Source organism: Littorina saxatilis, linkage group LG13 (assembly GCF_037325665.1).
Source record: "Littorina saxatilis isolate snail1 linkage group LG13, US_GU_Lsax_2.0, whole genome shotgun sequence".
Lineage (NCBI taxonomy): Eukaryota > Metazoa > Mollusca > Gastropoda > Littorinimorpha > Littorinidae > Littorina > Littorina saxatilis.
In genome coordinates this window covers 34,631,543-34,655,684 of record NC_090257.1, presented here as the reverse complement: position 1 = coordinate 34,655,684, position 24,142 = coordinate 34,631,543, and the positions used below count along the sequence as shown (strand labels likewise).

The 24,142-nt window shown below is 41.0% G+C and overlaps 2 protein-coding genes across 3 annotated transcripts in view; both read right to left on the bottom strand.

The window, feature by feature from the left end:
• Positions 1-24,142, bottom strand: part of LOC138945589 (uncharacterized) — a 291,977-nt gene that overhangs the window by 1,880 nt on the left and 265,955 nt on the right. The gene's annotated exons all lie outside the window — the stretch shown is intronic.
• LOC138945572 (uncharacterized) lies at positions 14-22,149 on the bottom strand. Of its 2 annotated transcripts, XM_070317012.1 has the most exons (11): positions 22,053-22,149; positions 20,137-20,283; positions 17,453-18,102; positions 12,139-12,244; positions 11,194-11,370; positions 10,464-10,573; positions 7,296-7,404; positions 6,328-6,504; positions 5,594-5,732; positions 4,010-4,130; positions 14-3,168 (listed from the first exon to the last, which is right to left on the bottom strand). In XM_070317012.1, the coding sequence occupies exons 1-11, from the start codon at positions 22,072-22,074 to the stop codon at positions 2,956-2,958; spliced, it is 1,971 nt and encodes a 656-aa protein (XP_070173113.1). In that variant the 5' UTR covers positions 22,075-22,149; the 3' UTR covers positions 14-2,955. The 2 variants fall into 2 exon arrangements, with proteins under 2 accessions (XP_070173113.1, XP_070173114.1); XM_070317013.1 differs by lacking the exons at positions 10,464-10,573; positions 11,194-11,370; positions 12,139-12,244 and having other exon boundaries at positions 22,053-22,148.

The following is a 24,142-nucleotide window of genomic DNA, read 5'->3' as shown; positions in this document are numbered from 1 at the left end:
GTCAACGAATGTGTATTTGTTCAACAGCTCATTTATTTGTCAAAAACAAGAATAAAATTATACACATACACCTTCAGCAATGATGTTTTAATGTGCGCACTTGTTCTTAAATCGCTTCCCTACACTTACCATATTGTTCGAGTCCAAAACCTACTATACTTTGTTCAGTAAGGGAGATTTGACAAAAGGGATGTTGTACAGAGTTGCGAGTGGGACCTCTCTGTAGAGGGTAACAAAAACGGGAAAAAAAGACAACTTACAAGTATGTACAAGAATAAAGTTCTTGCAAAGAATACACTTGCAAAAGGTCTATTGTTTTCAGGTAATGGCAGAAATGCACTCAATGCTGGATTGATCTGGGGCCCTACTACACTCTAAATGAACATGATGGGAATTGCACACACTCACTTATTTGAAACAGTTTGAGAACGGCATTCAAATGTTCTGTTTTGAGAGTTAGCTGCTGTGATCATCTTTTGTGTGCTGAATGAACTGAAAAAGTAAGCTGTTATGGGCTCTCAGTGTGTTCTGCATGATCTGTCAATGTTCTAAATGCAGAACGCTTTCAATAGTCTTGCCGACGTTCTTTCCAGAACAGCACAGTGAAAGTCTGCTAAGATCACAATAAATGCTCTATAGTTTACAGTACACTAATTGAGGTCTTTTTAAATCTCTGCCATGAAACAATTTGAGAACACAAAAAAGTAATTTGACCACTTGCAAGTGTACGGTTCAGATTACCAATGATCTGTTTGAAAGAAAAAATATCGTGTGCAGAATTATGGCACACATATTTTGGTAGTCTTACATTTCACCTAATCATTAACAACATAGAGATCCATATTTAGTATGTTTAAGTTATCTTTTATGTTGAAATCATTGTAAATGTTAGGGCAGAAATGATGTCATAAACACACAAGCTACACCAAGATACCTCAAATTGAAGAAGATTAATGAAGCACAGAAACAACAAATTTTAGTTAAAATTTCAATCAAATGTACACTATCAAGAAAACAATCGTAATTGAGTAGAATCAGAACCAGTGGCCTTTTGGAGAGAGTTACTAAGCCCTCTTCCAAGCATAACATTTTTGGCAAAATAAAGTCAAGACAGAAGAAAATAAATGGCATGCATTTACAATGCAACAGGATTTATTGGGGAACTAATTTACCCCAGAGAAGTGAAACAAATACAGATTAAAACAGAGAACAGTTCTTTGAAATTATTTTGATGTACATGATTGCATAGATTAACTGTGTTGTTTGCAATGTTGATCAATGCCACACACAAATTGACCACTTACAGAATTCATGTACATACATATCACAAACTGGGAAGGAGCGTGATTGACAGTTTGAACTGTGCATGGTATTACAAATTACAATGCTATATTTACTCTGTCATTAGAACTCAGTATTAGAAGCAAAACATAAAACAAATGTCATCGATTTCAAGACACGACTGACAACTTTTAAAGCAAAATGATATAAAATGATTTGAAATTTTCAATGAGAAATAAATGATGACATTATTGTAACCTATTAAAAAAGCTTAATTGTTTTCTATTTATCCTCCAGAATTAGCTTCCCATCAATTGAACATGAATAACAACAACAGGCACTTGTATTGTGGAGAGGAAGTCTTATTATAATACCTTACAACCACTCATCTCAAAAGGTTATGAGTGCAGTCACAGGAGGGTAGTCACATGCTTTGTGCGCCCTTCAATTACTGCATGCACTCAAAATATTACATTTCGTTTTCACCAGTATCGCTATAACATTAACAGCGATCGTTCAGCGATTACTAACTCACAGTACAAAAGAGGGTTTGAATGGGAGATAATGGGCAATGCAGAACTCTTGAATAGATTAGTGACGATCCAAGTGATCAGGCTTGTGTCAGACTGCTTTGATTAGTCTGAGATAGAACACCTGATTGCATTTTCTGCTCAGCTCTGTTCCGGTCATTGCAGAGGTATCTGGCGTCCAAATATTTAGAGTGTACGAGGCACACTTTTGTCGGTCAACATAAAATGTTTAGTGCGTGAACTTTTTACTCTATGAAATAAGCCAAACACGCATACATTTGTAGTGGATTTGACCAAATTTGTTCATAGTACCGGACCTTGCATAATAACACAAACCAGGCCTCGGTCGAGTCTCAAGTGAAATTCTCCTTTATCCGATACTGACAACGATTTTCAAAACACATACTTGATATTCTTTAGTTTAGCTGCCGAGATTGAACCAGTACACATCTGTCATGGGTGATTTTACATACACACATACTCTTTAGTTTAGCTGCCGAGATTGAACCAGTACCACCCAATGATTGCTTTCTGCTTCTTGCCATTCACACAGTGTCAGTCTGGCTGGTTCACCATCCATTCTTGCGTTAAAAAGGGTAAATCCAAAAACAAAGAAACTGCCAGCGTTTTACCACGAAGGGCCATATCAGGGCGGTGCTGCTTTGACATATAACATGCGCCACACGCAAGACAGAAGTCGCAGAACAGGCTTCATGTCTCACCCAGTCACATTATTCTGATTATTCTGACACCGGACCAACCAGTCGTAGCACTAACCCCATAATGCCAGACGACAGGCGGAGCAGCCACTAGATTGCCAATTTTAAAGTCTTAGGTATGACCCGGCCGGGGTTCGAACCCACGACCTCCCGATCACGGGGCGGACGCCTTACCACTAGGCCAACCGTACCGGTCAGAGCTCAGTGACAAGAAGAAAAAAGAGTTGGTGAAATCAAAGGTGTTCAATGAGCAAAAACATACAGAAGGAAGGCTGTTCTCTTAAAACGTTTTATGTTAATGTAAATCCAATAACAAACGTTCCAACAACCTACCTTTCTTGTTTTTTGATTTTAAAAAGGGTAAGCCTGCCCACAATCAAGTTGCGCATTAGAACAAGCAGGCAGCTTCATGGCTGCAGCAACCCTTACTTCATTAGAATGTTTTCTTTGTAAGTGTCTGATGAGCACACTTTGAAATTGGCCACAATATAGGCAAGGTCGTTTCGGTTTCTTGGAAGAAATGTTTGGCAGTCCGTCTGAGGCAGGTGGCAGTCCATTTGAGGCAGGTGGCAGCTCATCTGAGGCAGGTGGCAGTCCGTTTGAGGCAGGTGGCAGTACATCGTGTTTGTCTGGTATTTCTGAAAAAAACAAAATATGCAAAAAATCCTATTACAAAGTTTTCAAAGATCAAAGCAGCTCTACCCAAGAAAAAAATGAAAACTGAACAACGCTTCTTGAAGAATAACCATGTGATCATATTAGGCATAACCAAAACCAATATCAACGATTATGAAAAGTGATCGCTTCCTGGAAATAAAAGCCCAGGTTCAGATCTTTATGTTCACAACAAAAAGGAGCATGGTAAAAATTTCAAAATGGGGGAATGTTGCAGCAGCTTAACTGAACATTTAGTAACTTTTGCCTGGTCTTTGCAAGACTGGTGAATAACGTGTTTCACAAATATACAATTTCCCTGGAAACCATGGACTCCCAGCATTTTCCTTAGAAACAAATGAAGCTGCATAAGGCAGAGATGCGTGTGTGTGTGTGTGTGTGTGTATGTGTGTGTGTATGTGTGTGTGTGTGTGTGTGTGTTTGTGTGTGTGTGTGTGTGCATGCATGTGTCAGACATGAGGTGAGGAAGCTTTTGAGACCATGTTGCCAGTTTTGGTGAATGCTATTTTTAATTGCTGTCCAGTGTTGTTTTCAAAATTGATGTTTTTTACATTTAGTCAAATTTTGACTTAATGTTTTAACAAAGATGGGAAAATGTAGAGCATGTACAATTCTGTCCACACGAAACTGTTTTCTTGATAGTACACTAGTTGATTGCAACTGCATATGCAAATGTCCTGAACTATAGTCTATAGACAAGTCTTGCTTCTGGCTCAGGAAAGCTGAATTTTAGGTAAATTGGCAAATCATGAAAGGTTGCAGTCATAGAGTCACTACTTCTCAGTTTCTTTCACGGACTTTTACCTTGGCATGTTTTCTTCCTTTTTGCAGGTGGTGACAGCATTGAGTAGTAGTACATGTAGCTTGAAAAAGGTGTGCCATCAGAATCAGAATCACTCTCCGGATCGTAACTGTAGTCTTCATCCTAAAACAAAATATTCACAGGTAAGTTATAGTGATGTCTCTGGCAAGGCGGAACATGCCATCATGTGAAACTGTTTTTTTTTTTTTTTATCTAAACATCACAAATGAAAGCTCAAAACGTATTTGTCAGTAGATCTGGAAATCTGGTCATAGGTCCTTTTGAGTAAAACTAAAAGTACTTGGAGGAAGGAGAAAAAATTATCACATTCACACTATTTGACTTGTAATGCGTGTGTGTTAAAGCCCCAGTCCGTCCCAAATGGTTTACAGAACGATTCAAATCTTTTCATGAAAAAGCAGTTCTAACCTTATCGAACACACTTGCAATAGCATTTAGTGAATAGCATTAAATGACACAGTTTTTTTGTTTAGCTCGAGTAAACCACACACCTGTTTTCGTGGTTAATCTAACCCCTGAGCCATCGTGAACCCATGTGATCTACTTTCCCTTTTTTTCTCACAATTTAGTAGTCAGTCCTTGATTTCAATGCGACTCGCTGTATCTGCCATGGCTCGTTATCTAAAACGCAACAAATGGCTGCGAGTCACACGAAGTGAATGGTGTCGGCTGACCGTTCAAAGAAACTGGCGACATGCTGAACATTCGTCTGCTACGAGAAACACGTTTTGCAGGACACGCTTCAGGGCTAGTTTTTAAACTTTAAAATCTTCGAGTTTTACTGATTTTGTCTTAATGAAAAAAGAATTATTTAAGAATATTTGTGTAACAAGCTGTCAATTTATTAGTATAAGTTAGGTCTAGCGCCAAAACGAGCCATCCCATTGTCTGATCAGACAATCCGGCTGGCCACGCAAAAATAAATTCGTTCATAAGTGCTCGCTCTTTTCGGAGGGCACCTACGATGTTCTCAAGTGGTGAGTGTTGAAATGCAAGGGTGTTTGTACTGTGTGTAAAAGCCTGACAGTGTCTGTGATGGTTTACGGGAAGCTGCGTGTGCCTTTAAATTCAACAGGGGACCTAGGTTGATCAAATGTCGTCCTAAAGCTCTAATCATGCAATACTTTTCTTATTTTCAGTCGCCCTAAGGTTTGGTGCTTCTATTTAAATCTCAAATTGCTTAACTTTGTCATAGAGTGAGACTGCAAGTCGCCCACTCGGCCACTATGGTCCCATTAATAGTCGTGTTCAATGTGCTTTTGACACAGATCATCATAATGGTCCCGACTCTCCTCAATTATGCGCTTATCTTGTGTCTTTTCTGGATTACACAGATACTGAAGTAAAATGCAAAAAATCCTTAAAATGTGACCCTCCACCACGAAATGAGTCACATGTCACCTCGCGCGGTTCTGCACTAGGCTTAATATAAGTCCAGGGAGTGTCTGGTAACAGTTTGTGGGTCACCTTAATCACAGGCTTATAAAGTTAAAAAGTCATCCGGAGAGTCAAATTCAGGAAGTAGGTAACCCGTGAGTTAGTTCAAATCGCGAGGCTTTTCGTACCTGTCATCTCCAGATGAGGCTGGTTTTATCGGTACATCTCCAAATGAGGCTGGTGGTAGCGGTACATCTCCAGATGAGGCTGGTGGTAGCGGTACATCTCCAGATGAGGCTGGTGGTAGCGGTACATCTCCAGATGAGGCTGATGAGAAATAAATCAGGTCATCTTTTTACTGACACAAACTTTGAAAGGAATTCCTGTTCACGAACCGCCTTTTTCTTTGTTGTTGTTTTTACATGATGGAAATTGAGCTTTCCACGCTTTGAACAGATCAATACAACTGATCTCGTTTCGTCACTTCATACGAGACTCGCCACGTCATGTCACAAAAGTAGAAACTCAAGAAGTTTAAGAATTGTAAGGCGGCCTTCTGTCATTTTCAAGGGTACCAATTTGAAGCCAATATTTATTAACCAACATGAACCGTAGCCTACCGTACAGTCTAACAGTGTGAAATGTGAATGAGGGTCGCATCAGCAACTTTAGCCTATTCATTTCACCCTCCGGATGGACGGTCTTATCAGACACTGATTTAGTGATAAACACGTAGTATCGATGCAGGCACACTCATTTTCGCAAACAAGCAGTTGCTTCATAAAATAGGTACTTAACAATTGTGCAGCAAGCTGGTTTTAAAAGTGCATGCATGTTCTGCTGTGCAGTGACTTGAATGAGAAGCATTTAACAAGGGTAAAAGATCAAATACGGTGATGCCACACGCTGAAGAATAACATACCTGGAGTCCTGAGCTGCTGCTGAAGGACAGTAAGGTCGGTGGGAAGCTGGACATTGTTGGGAGATGTAAGATGAGACACAGACTGCGCTGGCAACATCATTGCTTGAGGTGCCAAGGCAACGGGGTGCCAACCAGCCATCGAGAAAACCAGACTTTGCTGACTTGTTGTAACCATGCCTGTCAAACAAGTACAATGTATATCACAATGGGCACAAGTCTGTTTTATGTGGGAAAAAGTATAGCCAGTGTTGTTGCCAGCCTAAGAAGACAATAGGTCATTTGGACCTCCCTAAAAAAAAACCAATAAGTCCAAATGTCCTGGCTTTAAAAAAACAATAGGTCCAAATTACCATGCCGTAGTATTATATTGATGAAATTTCCGCTGTTTGCGCCGTTTTCGATAATTAGGTACACCGGCTGGAACGGGTATTTCCGTAAACGCAGCCTCGAGTGTCAATGACGACAAACACAGAGTCAATGACGACAAACACAGAGTCGGCACCGAGTGCATTTTTCACTCGTAGCAAACATGAGCATTTCGATCGGGGTTTGTTTTCCGACTTTGCAACTCCCATTCCATTCATTGCAGACCTTGTCCGCCTTGTACGAATATGTATCGGTCAGTTGACCACCAAAACGTAAAAACTATCGGTCCATCGACCGGACAAGGCTAGGTCCAATGCGTCAAATCAGAAAGGAATGCGTCAGAGACCGAAGACCAAGGCCTGGCAAGAACACTGTATAGCATGTTAAATTCTTTACACAAGAAACTGTTTCCTTGATAGTACAATAAATGATTGCAACTTGACTAGGAAATGTCCTGAACTATAGACCAAGTTGTGGTTTCTGGCTCAGGAGAGTTGAATCTTAAGTAAATTGGTCATCCATGAGTTAAGTAAATTGGTCATCCATGAGTTGTCGCAGTGAGTGAGTTACTACTTCTCACAGTTTCTTTCATTGACTTTTACCTTGGCAAGTTTTCTTCCTTTGTGCAGGTGGTGACAGCATAGGGTAATCGCAGGAAGAAGGTGTGCTATCAGAATCAAAATCACTCTCCGGACGGTATAAGTCTTCATCCTAAAACAAAATATTCACAGTTAAGTTAATGTGATGTCTCTTGCAAGGCGGAGCATAGAATCATGTGGAACTTTTATTTAAACATCACAATGTAAACCCCAAAGAGTATGCGTAAGTAGATCGGAATATCGAGTCAAAGGTCCTTTTCAGTAAAAGGACTTGGAGAAAGTATGAACACATTCACACCATTTTTGACATTATCATATATATACTGTTCAAAAAAAGAAACGCATAGCTTGTAATATTTGGTTAATTTAGTTATATGGCTACAAGGATATCCACCAAACTGCAGAAAATGTTTATCTGGTCGTCGACCTTTCGTCCATTGCCACAAGTGAGCTCTGCACGTGACGCATGCGTTATCAGTGGCTACAATGTCAAAATTGCTCATTTGGCATGACCACTCGTCATGCTTCAGTGTAATCTCGTGAAACTCGGGGAATATTGAGCTCTCACCATGTCTTCCAAAACCCATAAAAGCGGATTGTTCGCCACAAAGAAATCAGACGACAATTCAGCGACGAAAGATGGCCCGATTGAGCAGAGAAGACCGCCAAATTGCATTGGGTCGTTTACAAGCAGGCCAAAGTCAAAGTGCAATCGCCAGGCACTTCCACGTGTCCCAGGGCACCATCAGTAGACTGTGGGTCAGGTTTCAAGCCACTGGCTCCGTTGCTGACTTGCCACGAGCGGGAAGACCAAGGGCGACAACTGCTGCTCAGGACCGTTTCATACGGCTCCGCCACCTCCGGAATCGTTTCCTGTCGGCCTCATCTTCTGTCCAGGCTCTCCCCGGGCCACACCGATTATCGGACCAGACCGTGCAGTACCGCCTGCATAAAGCTGGTTTGAGAGCTCGCAGACCTCACAGAGGAGCTGTCCTCACCCGCCGCCATCGCCAGAACCGAGTGCAGTGGGGCAACCAGCACCTTCGCTGGACCGTCCGGAATCACTGGAGACACGTGTGGTTCAGCGACGAGTCCTACTTCCTGCTCCAGCGACATGATGGTCGGAGGAGGGTCTACCGGAGAGTAAACGAACGTTACGCGCCCAACTGTGTGGATGAGGCACCCATTCATGGTGGTGGAGGCGTCATGGTGTGGGGGCGATCAATACCGCTGGAAGGAGCACCCTGGTGCACGTCCAAGGGCGCATAACTGCCCAGCGATACGTGGAGGAAATTCTGCGCCCACACGCCCTTCCTCTTCTGGCTGACCAGGATGCCATATTCCAGCAGGACAACGCTCGCCCGCACACAGCACGACTCACCACCCAGTTCCTCACCGACCACCATGTCCAGGTGCTTCCCTGGCCATCCATGTCGCCAGACATGAACCCGATAGAACACCTCTGGGATGAATTGGACAGACGTGTGCGCAGGCAAGAAGAAGCGCCAGCAAATCACCGCGATCTATTGCAGGCACTTCAGGAGGAGTGGGACACCATCCCACAGCAAGATATCCGGCATCTGATCCAGTCCATGCCCAGAAGGTGCCGGGCAGTTGTTGCTGCTCAAGGCAGTCACACCCCCTACTGACTTGACAGCCTCGGCACCCAATCGTATTGATTGACTGATTGATTTGAAGATGCAAATGAACTGTGTGTGCATTCAACTGTGTCCATACCAAAATTCAAACAAATAATCTAAATATTGGATTTTCTGTTATTTTTTTCGAAAAATAAAACAAATTTGGCAAGTAGCAACTATGCGTTTCTTTTTTTGAACAGTATATATAATATGCGTGTGTGTCAAATTCCACAGGGGAGCTAGGTCGAACATATGTCATCCTAAAGCTCCAATTCAGCAATTGTACAATACTTTCAATGTATTTTCTTTCGCCCTAAGGTTTGGTGCTTCCTTTCAAATCTCAAATGTCATTTTAGTGACAACCCAGATCCAATTCACCAAATGTCGCCCTAAAGCTCCCATTATACAATACTTTTGATTAGGGCGACCAAAAATATAACATATATTGTGCTAAATCCTACAGGGGAGCTAGGTCGACCAAATGTCGTCCTAAAGCTCCAATTGTACAATACTTTCAACTTATATTCTGTCGCCCTAAGGTTTGGTGATTCTTTTCAAATCTCAAATTTCATTTTTACTGACAACCCAGATCACATTGCCTATCAAGCAGACATACAAGCTAATGTCGACACATGCTTCCAGACAAATTTGCAATAACAATAGAACCTTTTCCCATAATACCATGGCAGCTTAGTACACCTGCCTTTCCTTGAGTCTCCACAATCATCATTCTGATTATTCTGAGACTATGATGCATGCTGGGTGTGTTTCTGCGGGTTGCATTGACCCGAGTTGGACATTGGCGTCAGGATCAAGTCCAAGCATGATTTTGAGGGCATATGTACTCAGAATACTGAATAGACCTCAGTTTAAAATCTCATCCCAAAGAGTAGTGAGACACCGCCCTCCATGTGGGGTCAAGTTAACAGCAGTGTACAACTCAGACAGTCACTTATCCAAGTACTGCCTAGGCTCGGCATTGCTTAACTTTGTCATTGAGTGAGACTGCAAGCCGCCCACTCGGCCACTATGGTCCAATAAATATTCGTGTTAAAATAAATGTGATGCTTTTGACACAGATCATCATAATGGTCCTGACTTGCCTCATTTATGTGCTTATCTTGTGTGTTTTTCTGGATTACACAGGTACCGTAGTTAATGTCCAACTATCCTAAAAATTAACAGTTTCTTGGTGGTGAATGCAAGTACGTGTAAGAATGTTGTGCCTTTTACATACTTTCTTTTTATTCTAAATTCAACCAATATACATGTGTATGTGTTAAAGCTTACAGGGGAGTTAAGTCGACCAAATGTCGCCCTAAAGATCCCATTATACACTACTTTCCACTTAGGATGACCATAGTATTTGTGCTTCCATTGGACTGACAATAATTACCCCCGGGGGGGGGGGGGGGGGGGGTGGCGGGGCCCAATTCCCATTTCCTGTGAAAAGTTAAAAAAGTCATCCGGAGAGTCAAATTCAGGAAGTAGGTAACCCGTGAGTTAGTTCAAATCGCAAGGCTTTTCGTACCTGTTCATCTCCAGAAGAGGCTGGTTTTATCGGTACATCTCCAGATGAGGCTGGTGGTAGCGGTACATCTCCAGATGAGGCTGGTGGTAGCGGTACATCTCCAGATGAGGCTGATGAAAAAAAATCAGGTCATCTTTTTACTGACACATACTTTGAAAGGAATTCCTGTTCCCGAACCGCCTTTTTCTTTGGCCCAGCTGAGGATCCACCTCTTTGTTGTTGTTTTTGCCTGATGGAAATTGAGCTTTCCACGCTTTGAACAGATCAATACAACTGATCTCGTTTCTTCACTTCATACAAAACTCGGTCACGTCATGTCACAAAAGTAGAAACTCAAGAAGTTTAAGAATTGTAAGGCGGCCTTCTGTCATTTTCAAGGGTACCAATTTGAAGCCAATATTTATCAACCAACATGAACCGTAGCCTACCGTACAGTCTGACAGTGTGAAATATGAATGGGGGTCGCATCAGCAACTTTAGCCTATTCATTTCACCCTCCGGAAGGACGGTCTAATCAGTCACTGATTTAGTGATAAACACGTAGTATTGATGCAGGCACACTCATTTTCGCAAACAAGCAGTTGCTTCATAAAATAGGTACTTAACAATTGTGCAGCGAGCTGGTTTTAAAAGTTCATGCATGTTCTGCTGTGCAGTGACTTGAATGAGAAGCATTTAACAAGGGTAAAAGATCAAATACGGTGATGCCACACGCTGAAGAATAACATACCTGTAGTCCTGAGCTGCTGCTGAAGGACAGTAAGGTCGGTGGGAAGCTGGACATTGTTGGGAGACGTAAGACGAGACACAGACTGCGCTGGCAACATCATTGCTTGAGGTGCCAAGGCAACGGGGTGCCAACCAGCCATCGAGAAAACCAGACTTTGCTGACTTGTTGTAACCATGCCTGTCAAACAAGTACAATGTACATATCACAATGGGCACAAGTCTTTTTTATGTGGGAAAAAGTATAGCCAGTGTTGTTGCCAGCCTAAGAAGACAATAGGTCATTTGGACCTCCCTAAAAAAAACCAACAAGTCCAAATGTCCTGACTTTAAAAAAACAATAGGTCCAAATTACCATGCCGTAATATTATATTGATGAAATTTCCGCTGTTTGCGCCGTTTTCGATAATTAGGTACACCGGCTGGAACGGGTATTTCCGTAAACGCAGCCTCGAGTGTCAATGACGACAAACACAGAGTCAATGACGACAAACACAGAGTCGGCACCGAGTGCATTTTTCACTCGTAGAAAACATGAGCATTTCGATCAGGGTTTGTTTTCCGACTTTGCAACTCCCATTCCATTCATTGCAGACCTTGTCCGCCTTGTACGAATATGTATCGGTCAGTTGACCACCAAAACGTAAAAACTATCGGTCCATCGACCGGACAAGGCTAGGTCCAATGCGTCAAATCAGAAAGGAATGCGTCACAGACAAAAGACCGAGGCCTGGCAACAACACCGTATAGCATGTTAAATTCTTTACACAAGAAACTGTTTCCTTGATAGTACAATAATTGATTGCAACTCGACTAGGAAATGTCCTGAACTATAGACCAAGTTGTGGTTTCTGGCTCAGGAAAGCTGAATTTTAAGTAAATTGGTCAACCATGAATTGTCGCAGTCAGCGAGTTACTACTTCTCACAGTTTCTTTCATTGACTTTTACCTTGGCAAGTTTTCTTCCTTTGTGCAGGTGGTGACAGCATAGGGTAATCGCAGGAAGAAGGTGTGCTATCAGAATCAAAATCACTCTCCTGACAGTAGTCTTCATCCTAAAACAAAATATTCACAGTTAAGTTAATGTGATGTCTCTTGCAAGGCGGAGCATAGAATCATGTGGAACTTTTATTTAAACTAAAACATCACAATTTAAACCCCAAAAGGTATTTGTAAGTAGATCGGAATATCGGGTCAATTTTTGAAAAAGGACTTGGAGAAAGTATGATCACATTCACACCATTTTTGACATATATATATGAGACTGTGCCAAAAGGTGACGTTTTCATGTCAGTATGTCCCAAATGACATCACCAGTACATTTTTCATTCTATCTAATCTGTTTTCGTTCTATTTTTTCTAATAACATGCGTTAACAATTGATTGCCAACTGGAATGGAAGAGCACAAAAAGTGTAACTTGATATGTAGTTTCTCTAGAGGGAAAAACATCTTCCACTTTCATGTCAGTGTGTCCCATGCAACATACATTTGCCAAACAGCTATGTGCAAGTAGATTATTTGTTAGTGGTATAGAAAATACTGATCAACAATTAAAGTCAGTTTTCACATTCATTTTCTACCTATTTCTTATTTGTTTATTCTGTTGGCAATGGTGAAATGTCAGCAATCGTGTGTCATTCGGGACAGTAGACATGACACCTGACCTTTTGGCACAGTCTCATATACATGCGTGTGTGTTAAATCCCACAGGGGAGCTAGGTCGATCGACCAAATGTCATCCTAAAGCTCCTATTGTACAATACTTTCAACGTATTTTCTTTCGCCCTAAGGTTTGGTACTTCCTTTCAAATCTCAAAAAAGTGTTGTTGTCTGATGTTGATGTCGTGTACCAAAAAGAAATAAAAACGTGTATAAAAAAAAAAAAAACTGAAAAAATAAAATTCTCAAAAAAGTAATATGTCATTTTTTTTTAGTAACAACCCAGATCCAATTCGCCAAATGTCGCCCTAACGCTCCCATTATACAATACTTTTGATTAGGGCGACCAAAATTATAACATATATATATATATATATATATGCATGTGTGTTAAATCCCACAGGGGAGCTAGGTCGACCAAATGTCATCCTAAAGCTCCTATTGTACAATACTTTCACATATTTTTTTCGCCCTAAGGTTTGGTGCTTCCTTTCAAATCTAAAAAAAAGTGTTGCTGTCTGATGTTGATGTCGTGTACCAAGAAGAAACAAGAAGAGCAAACGCTCGATCGAGTCACTTTCGCAGTTCTGAATATTATATGAGGCATCAGATGGACAGGAAGAAATTGCTATTCACAACACAATGAGTCACGTTCACATAAAATTTGAGCCCGGTCACTTTTATAGTTTCCGAGAAAAGCCCAACGTTAAGTTGTGTGTTGCCGAACAGAAAAGGCTAGTTATCTCCCTTGTTTTTCTGATAACGTTCGTAAAAGGCTACAGATGTAAATACTTTGATGTAAAGAATAATCCTACAAAGTTTCAATCACATCCGATGAACTTTGTCAAAGATATAAAATGTCTAATTTTTCCTTTGACGCTGACCTGTGACCTTGAAAAAGGTCAAAGGTCAACGAAACCATCGTTAAAGTGTAGAGGTCATTGGAGGTCACGACTAAACAAAATATGAGCCCGATCGCTTTGATAGTTTCCGAGAAAAGTCCAACGTTAAGGTGGTGTCTACGGACGGCCGGCCGGACGGCCGGCCGGACAGACTAACACTGACCGATTACATAGAGTCACTTTTTCTCAAGTGACTCAATAAAAACGTGTATAAAAAAAAAATCTCAAAAAAGTAAAATGTCATTTTAGTAACAACCCAGATCCAATTCGCCAAATGTCGCCCTAAAGCTCCCATTATACAATACTTTTGATTAGGGCAACCAAAATTATAACATATATATGAGCCAATGTCAAAAGGTGCTGTGGGTACGCTAGGTATTTTATAAGTTCTGTAACTATTTACTGAATGTACACTCAGATGGAACTTTTGGTTTTTCTGAGAGATTAATGAATAAAGATGATCGCAGAGAAAAACCAAAGACTAACTATAAACAGTTAAAATTCTGCTCCTCATTCATTACGCAAATTAGTGCTTTTTAGGGACGTATTTTGACAAGGTGTTTGAGTACTCTCGATAGTTTTAGAAAAAATGCTAATAAGCTTTTTTCTGGGCAGTTGGATTTAAACCAAATGATTGCATGAACCCCAATACATAGTTCTGTGTGTTTTTCGTCCCATTTGTCCGCTTTTTAAAGAAATTATTAAAGTTTGAAAATTGCGTGTCTAGCGTGACTCTTTGCGTCACAAAAACTCAAACTTTAAAAAAGCTTCCAAAAAATGTTGTTGTTCAACTAGATACACAAAAGAACCAGTTTTGAACAAAAACTGTCGGTGAAAAGGAAAAACAATGAAAATAACCACTATATTTTGAAGTTTGGTACCATTTCTGGCTAATTTAAGCTTTGTCGTCACAATGTCACACTAGACACTTTTTTATCAAATTTCATTTTTTTTCCACAAAATTTTTAATTTCTTTCTTTTATGCGCTTTTACCTTGATTATATTTAATCTACACCCCAATACTCATATGCGAGCTCAGTAGAAATGAAAGTTCTAGAAAAAAAATGGAAAAAAATCAGGTTTATGTCCTTACATGCCACAAGAGACACTCGTCAAGCCTCAACTTAACGGCCAAATAACACAGCCGTTGTGAAAGATTTTCCCTTTTCTCCTTTAGAAACTATATACTGAATGTGTTAAGCAACTCAAAACACCAGTCATTTTACTTTGGATGTACTTTGATTTTCGAAGCTGTCAGACAGCACCTTTTGACATTGGCTCATATATGTATTGTGTTAAATCCTATAGGGGAGTTAGGTCAACCAAATGTCGTCCTAAAGGTAAAGCTCCAATTGTACAATACTTTCAACTTATATTTTGTCGCCCTAAGGTTTGGTGATTCTTTTAAAATCTCAAATTTCATTTTACTGACAACCCAGATCCCATTCTCTATCAAGCAGACATACAAGCTTATGTCGACACATGCTTCCAGACAAATTTGCAATAACAATAGAATCATTTCCCATAATACTATGGCAGCTTAGCACACCTGCCTTTCGTTGAGTCTCCACAATCATCATTTTGATTATTCTGAGACTATGATGCATGCTGGGTGTGTTTCTGCAGGTTGCATTGACCCGAGTTGGACATTGGCGTCAGGATCAAGTCCAAGCTTGATTTTGAGTGCATATATGTACTCAGAATACTGAATAGACCTCCCTTTAAAATCTCATCCCAAAGAGTAGTGAGACACCGCCCTCCATGAGGGGTCAAGTTAACAGCAGTGTACAACTCAGACAGTCACTTATCCAAGTACTTGGCTAGGCTCGGCATTGCTTAACTTTGTCATTGAGTGAGACTGCAAGCAGCCCACTCGGCCACTATGGTCCAATAAATATTCGTGTTAAAATAAATGTGATGCTTTTGACACAGATCATCATAATGGTCCTGACTTGCCTCAATTATGTGCTTATCTTGTGTGTTTTTCTGGATTACACAGGTACTGTAGTTAATGTCCAACTATCCTAAAAATTAACAGTTTCTTGGTAGTGAATGCGAGTACGTGTAAGAATGTTGTGACTTTTACATACTTTCTTTTTATTCTAAATTCAACCAATCTATATATGTACGTGTGTGTGTGTTAAAGCCAAATGTTGCCCTAAAGCTCCCATTATACAAAACATTCCACTTAGGCATAGGGCGACCGACAAGTATGGGTTATATGAAGTCTTATATCGCGCGCGTATCTCCAGACTCGGACTCAAGGCGCCGTGTGAGATGGATTTTTTTACACAATACATCACGCATTCACATCGACCAGCAGATCGCAGCCATTTCGGCGCATATCCTACTGTTCACGGCCTATTATTCAAAGTCACACGGGTATTTTGGTGGACATTTTTTTAATCTATGGCTATACAATTTTGCCAGGAAAGACCCTTTTGTCAATCGTGGGATCTTTAACGTGCACACCCCAATGTAGTGTACACGAAGGGACCTCGGTTTTTCGTCTCATCCGAAAGACTAGCACTTGAACCCACCACCTAGGTTAGGAAAGGGGGGAGAAAATTGCTAACGCCCCGACACAGGGTCGAACTCACTTCCGAGCGCAAGTGCGTTACCACTCGGCCACCCATTGGTGCCTTTTCTCCAATTTCATTAGACTGACAACATCGACCTAGAGGTGGCTAAATCCCATTTCCTGGAAAGTTTAAAAAATAAAAGCGGTCAATTTTCGTCCTGATATGGCTCTGCGTAGTCGGCTGGACGTTAAGCAACAAATAAACAAACAACAAGTCGCGTAAGGCGAAAATACAATATTTAGTCAAGTAGCTGCCCTTTTTCAGCAAGACCGTATACTCGTAGCATCGTCAGTCCACCGCTCATGGCAAAGGCAGTGAAATTGACAAGAAGAGCGGGGTAGTAGTTGCGCTAAGAAGGATAGCACGCTTTTCTGTACCTCTCTTTGTTTTAACTTTCTGAGCGTGTTTTTAATCCAAACATATCATATCTATATGTTTTTGGAATCAGGAACCGACAAGGAATAAGATGAAAGTGTTTTTAAATTGATTTCGAAAAAAAAATTTTGATAATAATTTTTATATATTTAATTTTCAGAGCTTGTTTTTAATCCGAATATAACATATTTATATGTTTTTGGAATCAGCAAATGATGGAGAATAAGATAAACGTAAATTTGGATCGTTTTATAAATTTTTATTTTTTTTTTACAATTTTCCGATTTTTAATGACCAAAGTCATAAATTAATTTTTAAGCCACCAAGCTGAAATGCAATACCAAACCCCGGGCTTCGTCGAAGATTACTTGACCAAAATTTCAACCAATTTGGTTGAAAAATGAGGGCGTGACAGTGCCGCCTCAACTTTCACGAAAAGCCGGATATGACGTCATCAGACATTTATCAAAAAAATGAAAAAAACGTTCGGGGATTTCATACCCAGGAACTCTCATGTCAAATTTCATAAAGATCGGTCCAGTAGTTTAGTCTGAATCGCTCTACACACACACACAGACACACACACAGACACACACACAGACACACGCACATACACCATACCCTCGTTTCGATTCCCCCTCGATGTTAAAATATTTAGTCAAAACTTGACTAAATATAAAAACGGTCAATTTCATAATGGAGGTAACCCGTGAGTAAGTTCAAAATCACAATGCTTTTCGTACCTGTTCATCTCCAAATGAGGCTGGTGGTATCGGTACATTTCCAGATGAGGCTTTTGGTAGCGGTACATCTCCAGATGAGGCTGGTGGTATCAGTACATCTCCAGATAAGGCTGGTGGTATCGGTACATTTCCAGATGAGGCTGGTGGTATCGGTACATTTCCAGATAAGACTGGTGATAGCGGTACATCTCCAGATGAGGCTGATGATAGCGGTACATCTCCAGATGAGGCTGGTGATAGCGGTACATCTCCAGATGAGGCTGGTGGTATCGGCACATTTCCAGATAAGGCTGGTGATAGCGGTACATCTCCAGATGAGGTTGGTGGTATCAGTACATCTCCAGATAAGGCTGGTGATAGCGGTACATCTCCAGATGAGGCTGGTGATACTGGTACATGTCCAGATAAGACTGGTGAAACTGGTACATATCCAGATAAGGCTGGTGATACTGGTAAATCTCCAAATGAGGCTGGTGATGGTGGTACATCTCCAGATGAGGCTGGTGATACTGGTACATCTCCAGATAAGGCTTGTGATACTAGTACATCTCCAGACGAGGCTGGCAATACTTGTACATCTCCAAATGAGGCTGGCAATACTGGTACATCTCCAGATGAGGCCTGAGGTACCAGTACATCTCCAGATGAGGCTGATAAAAAACAAATCATATCTTTTAACTGACAGAAGCATGTGTTGCATATATATATATATTGTAATACAGACCTTGGGACCTCAATTTTGCCATGGAGTTTAACAAAAAAAAAGCTACGTGCATTTTCAGAAAAATGAGAGTACTCCACATAACTTTTAATCATTCATTTCAAACATGCTGCACACACCGTCATTGATAAAAAAAAAAGATGGAAATCTTTGTTGATTTTTTCTTTAAGAGAAGACCTAATGTCATTAGACATCTGTTTCATCATTGCTGTAGCCTTCTTGCAGGAACACTTAGACTTCTGCGCGATGTTTAAGACAGGAAACACACTTTTGACAGCTTGTAAAATCACATCTGCTGTGCTCAATGACAAATTCATTTTCACTATCAGCTCGGATAACATCGCTTTGGCATGTACTGCACCCTGTTCCTCGGGTAGATCTTTTGCAAAAGACAAAGTCTGTGATGCTCCTCATGCTGGCAGCGGCTTTTCTTGGTGTTGTCAATTTCAGGATCCCTATGAGTCTAGCTTTGACATGCAGTGTCTATCGATGTCAAACTTGGAAAACATACGTTGAAAGGAATTCCTGTTCCCGAACAGCCTTTTTCTTTGCTCCTGCTGAGGATCCACCTCTTTGTTGTTGTTTTTGCATGATAAAAATTGAGCTTTCCACGCTTTGAGCTGATCAACGCAACTGATCTCGTTTAGTCACTTCATACGAGATTCAAAATGGCCATAGTAACAGGTTGTTTTTTTACACTAACTGAGTGAACCGAAAGTAGAAACTCAAGAAGTCTAGGAATTATTTCTCTTTTTTTCCACAGACCGTATAGATAGATAGATAGATAGATAATTTATTGCCAAGTGTACAATACATGAATGAACATAAAAAATACACGAGGAAAGCAGCTTGCTGTGTGATAAAAACAAAAATAAATAGCATTCATACATCACTGGCGCATAGCATCATACATACATGGGTAAGACAATTTGGTATCACAGTAACTAATACATACACTATACAGACATGTTCCATACTGATAAAATGTACCTCTAAAACAGCACATAAAAATAAACTCTTCCAACACATCACAGTGGTTAAAGAACGACTAAAACTACTAAAACATACTAGATGTGTATTCCGGTAATATAACCAGCTGCTAAAACATAGTCTGGCTTCATCGCGTCACAGTGGTGTCACCATACTAAAACCCACTCTATATATCACAGTATGTAATGTCAGCTACTAAAACCATACTCCTAGAGCATCCTAAAACGTGTCACAATCTGTAGAGTTCATTTACCGGTTATTAAAAGCCAGGACAGCCTGGGGGTAGAAACTGTTTCTGAGTCTTGCCGTACGGCATCTGAGGGTTCTGAGCCTGCGCCCCGAGAGCAGAGGCTGGAAGAGATGACCAGCCGGGTGTGTGGGATCCTGCATGATGGACCTACATTTCCTCATCATGCGCAGGATGTGAAGGGAGTCTATAGAGTATCAATCGTAATTTAGAAAATCAAGAGTACAAAATATGGCAAAATCTTACGGGTTCCCTTTTCTGTACTATAAATAGCAATAAAATGATCACAAGATCAAGAAGGGGCATTTACAGGCTTCATGGCCTATCTAATACTAATGTACATTTGAAACTTAGTCAGGTATAGATTACATTCAAAAAGCAGAGGGGTGGACTTTTTCTTGGGTTCCTACCATTGTAAGTTTTTGTTAAAACTTTAAACAATTAAAGTAAAGGTTAATGTATTGGCAAAACAAAGACGAGAACCGAAAAATGCCACACTATGAAAATAAGTATGATAAAATGAAGTCGCAGTAACACTAAGCTTTCAGTTTTATGGGAAAAGTATATATTTCACGACGTTACAAAAACATATTGAACGGAATTGCCACCACCAAGGAATATGATAGCCATGCCTTCAACCCTATTCAACGAAGAGGAAATCTGTATCTGTCAAGTCAATGCTGGTGTCTTGATTACCGCTTTACTGCTTTAAAGAAATGTGCCAACCTTGTGTTTTTTCTTCTGTGACTCGACGGCCTCCAGCTCCTCTTGCAGTACCACAACTCGTTTGGACAGCTGCTAGTTGCGGAATGACAGACTGTCGACCTCCTGCTGGTACTTTCTGTTCCATTGTTCCTTCTCTTTCAGGTGCTCCTATACAACAGGCACAAGAACCAATTGTATTTATGGTCAGTTGACAAAGCCATCTACTTTCAGTACATTTGACACTTTTCAACAATTTAGTCTTATGGTATGAATATTCTTCAAATGGCAAACAATTTTCTAATTACATTCAAAGTTATTCTTATAATTATCATATGTTAAAAGGCTTTTCTGGTTAATGTTAATTGTAATTCAATCAAGTTTGCGTTTTAATGAAACAGATCCTGTGATTGGTCAGAATGCCCCAACTCATTAAAAATTACCGGTCATTAAATAGAGCTTAAACAATGACCACGAGTTGATTAGTGGAAAATAAACCACGAGTGGGTATTTGCAGCCTCTTGGTAATTCACGAGTGTGCGGAGCAGGTTGTTAATGAATTTTTTAGCTAGTGGCTATCGACAATTAGTCACCGGTAATTTGTAATGAGTTGGGACATTCTGACCAATCACAGGATCTGTTTCATTAAAACGCAAACTTGATTGTATTACAATTGTCGATAACCACTCGCTAAAAAATCCATTAACAACCTGCTGGCGAGGCGTATTGATACAGCCTCAACTAGTCTCGGTTAGCTTTGAGGGTCATTTTACAAGTAGGAAATATGAAGGCCAACGAAATACCGAGACCATAAGGTATGCGAAGTGATGACGTTGAGTACGTGACGTAAGTTAATGCATGAATTCTTCCGGACTACGTCAGTCAATTCCAAAGATCGCTTTTGTGATGAAAAGAATTTGTTTTAGAGTTTGCTGTCCAGAAACCCGTCAAAAAAGAAGGGAAAATGTGTGTGAAAGAAAACAAAACAGGAGCAGAGTGATACGATAGGAATACAGAGACATTTCTTGGGACTTGACCCTTGCAGGTAGGTGGACTGAAAGTAGTGTGTGAACAGAACAGAACCAATTCTGTCTGTTTACAACCGCATGAAAGCAGGAAAGAGATTGTCGTCAGATTCAATTACAATAACATTAACATGCTTCCATTTGAAACTTCTCGGTCTTCATCGTGGATTGACGCCCTCCCAAAGTCTAATTGAAGCCCTCCGTCGCTTCGCTCCGTCGGGCTTCAATTAGCTTTTGTCGGGCGTCAATCCCCGATGAAGACTTCGAAGTTTCAAATGGAAGCATGTTAATCACTTAATGTGTAACTGAACAGGTGGGGGCCTCATCAGATCAAAAAGCTGTGTCTGGCAAGAACCGTAGTGAAGGCATTACATCCGCATCAAAGCGACGAAGGAAAGTGTCCATTCTAGCTCTGCCCTCTAAAGTCAAACAGCAGTAAGTCCACTCATAATAAAGCCAAAATGAAGTATTGCCAGTCATAATTATGATAATATGACTGGCAATACTTCATTTTGGCTTTGATTTTTGTTTGTATGTTTGCTTAACGCCCAGCCGACCACGAAGGGCCATATCAGGGCGGTGCTGCTTTGACATATAACGTGCGCCACACACAAGACAGAAGTTGCAGCACAGGCTTCATGTCTCACCCAGTCACATTATTCTGACACCGGACCAACCAGGCCTAGCACTAACCCCATAATGCCAGACGCCAGGCGGAGCAGCCACTAGATTGCCAATTTTAAAGTCTTAGGTATGACCCGGCCGAGGTTCGAACCCACGACCTCCCGATCACGGGGCGGACGCCTTACCACTAGGCCAACCGTGCCGGTTTTTGGCTTTGAAGGGCAGGCTAAAGGTAGTCACTTTGATTAACTGGAAATAATTCATGCAAGTTTTTGTCTTAGCTTTTCTTACCTGAATTATTGCGTAAAGCCATGAGGACCACTCATCCTCCTACCTCTGGTGTAATGAGGGTAGTAGTCCATTTTTGCCGCAAGTACCTGGATAAAAAAAAGCATACACAATAAAATATTTTGTGTTGCCTCAACGTGCATGTCCACCCCCCCCCTCCCCCATGTGACCATCTTATCAAGTTGCAGATATTGCTAGTGGTCAGTGTGTTCCCAACACAAATGTGACAAAGGGGTGCTGGTTTTTGTTTTATTAGGTTGAACTTGAAGAATTTTGTAGTAATGAATGTTTTTTGTTCACATCAATTTTGACTCGGTTTAAAGACTTTCATCTGGAATGTTCATAGATCAACCCATAAAAGTTTATCAAATTCCCTTACCAATAAATACACTTTCATTTTCCATGACCAGTGGCTGAACTTCTGTAACACTGACATTCAATTACAATAACATTAACATGCTTCCATTTGAAACTTCTCGGTCTTCATCGTGGATTGACGCCCTCCCAAAGTCTATAGTAATTGAAGCCCTCCGTCGCTTCGCTCTGTCGGGCTTCAATTAGCTTTTGTCGGGCGTCAGTCCCCGATGAAGACTTCGAAGTTTCAAATGGAAGCATGTTAATCACTTAATGTGTAACTGAACAGGTGGGGGCCTCATCAGATCAAAAAGCTGTGTCTGGCAAGAACCGTAGTGAAGGCATTACATCCGCATCAAAGCGACGAAGGAAAGTGTCCATTCTAGCTCTGCCCTCCAAAGTCAAACAGCAGTAAGTCCACTCATAATAAAGCCAAAATGAAGTATTGCCAGTCATAATTATGATAATATGACTGGCAATACTTCATTTTGGCTTTGATTTTTGTTTGTTTGTTTGCTTAACGCCCAGCCGACCACGAAGGGCCATATCAAGGCGGTGCTGCTTTGACATATAACGTGCGCCACACACAAGACAGAAGTCGCAGCACAGGCTTCATGTCTCACCCTGTCACATTATTCTGACACCGGACCAACCAGGCTTAGCACTAACCCCATAATGCCAGACGCCAGGCGGAGCAGCCACTAGATTGCCAATTTTAAAGTCTTAGGTATGACCCGGCCGGGGTTCGAACCCACGACCTCCCGATCACGGGGCGGACGCCTTACCACTAGGCCAACCGTGCCGGTTTTTGGCTTTGAAGGGCAGGCTAAAGGTAGTCACTTTGATTAACTGGAAATAATTCATGCAAGTTTTTGTCTTAGCTTTTCTTACCTGAATTATTGCGTAAAGCCATGAGGACCACTCATCCTCCTACCTCTGGTGTAATGAGGGTAGTAGTCCATTTTTGCCGCAAGTATCTGGATAAAAAAAAGCATACACAAAAAAATATTTTGTGTTGCCTCAACGTGCATGTCCACCCCCCCCACCCCCCCCCCCCCCCCATGTGACCATCTTATCAAGTTGCAGATATTGCTAGTGGTCAGTGTGTTCCCAACACAAATGTGACAAAGGGGTGCTGGTTTTTGTTTTATTAGGTTGAACTTGAAGAATTTTGTAGTAATGAATGTTTTTGTTCACATCAATTTTGACTCGGTTTAAAGACTTTCATCTGGAATGTTCATAGATCAACCCATAAAAGTTTATCAAATTCCCTTACCAATAAATACACTTTAATTTTCCATGACCAGTGGCTGAACTTCTGTAACACTGACATTCAATTACAATAACATTAACATGCTTCCATTTGAAACTTCTCGGTCTTCATCGTGGATTGACGCTCTCCCAAAGTCTAAAGTAATTGAAGCCCTCCGTCGCTTCGCTCCGTCGGGCTTCAATTAGCTTTTGTCGGGCGTCAATCCCCGATGAAGACTTCGAAGTTTCAAATGGAAGCATGTTAATCACTTAATGTGTAATTGAACAGGTGGGGGCCTCATCAGATCAAAAAGCTGTGTCTGGCAAGAACCGTAGTGAAGGCATTACATCCGCATCAAAGCGACGAAGGAAAGTGTCCATTCTAGCTCTGCCCTCCAAAGTCAAACAGCAGTAAGTCCACTCATAATAAAGCCAAAATGAAGTATTGCCAGTCATAATTATGATAATATGACTGGCAATACTTCATT

Coding starts and splice junctions, on each gene's coding strand:
- LOC138945572 (XM_070317012.1), bottom strand. CDS start 22,074: ATGGCTTTACGCAATAATTCAG. Junction 20,284..22,052: donor GGCTTTACGCAATAATTCAG/GTAAGAAAAGCT, acceptor CCTGTTGTATAG/GAGCACCTGAAAGAGAAGGA. Junction 4,131..5,593: donor GCCTCATCTGGAGATGACAG/GTACGAAAAGCC, acceptor ATTTTGTTTTAG/GATGAAGACTACAGTTACGA.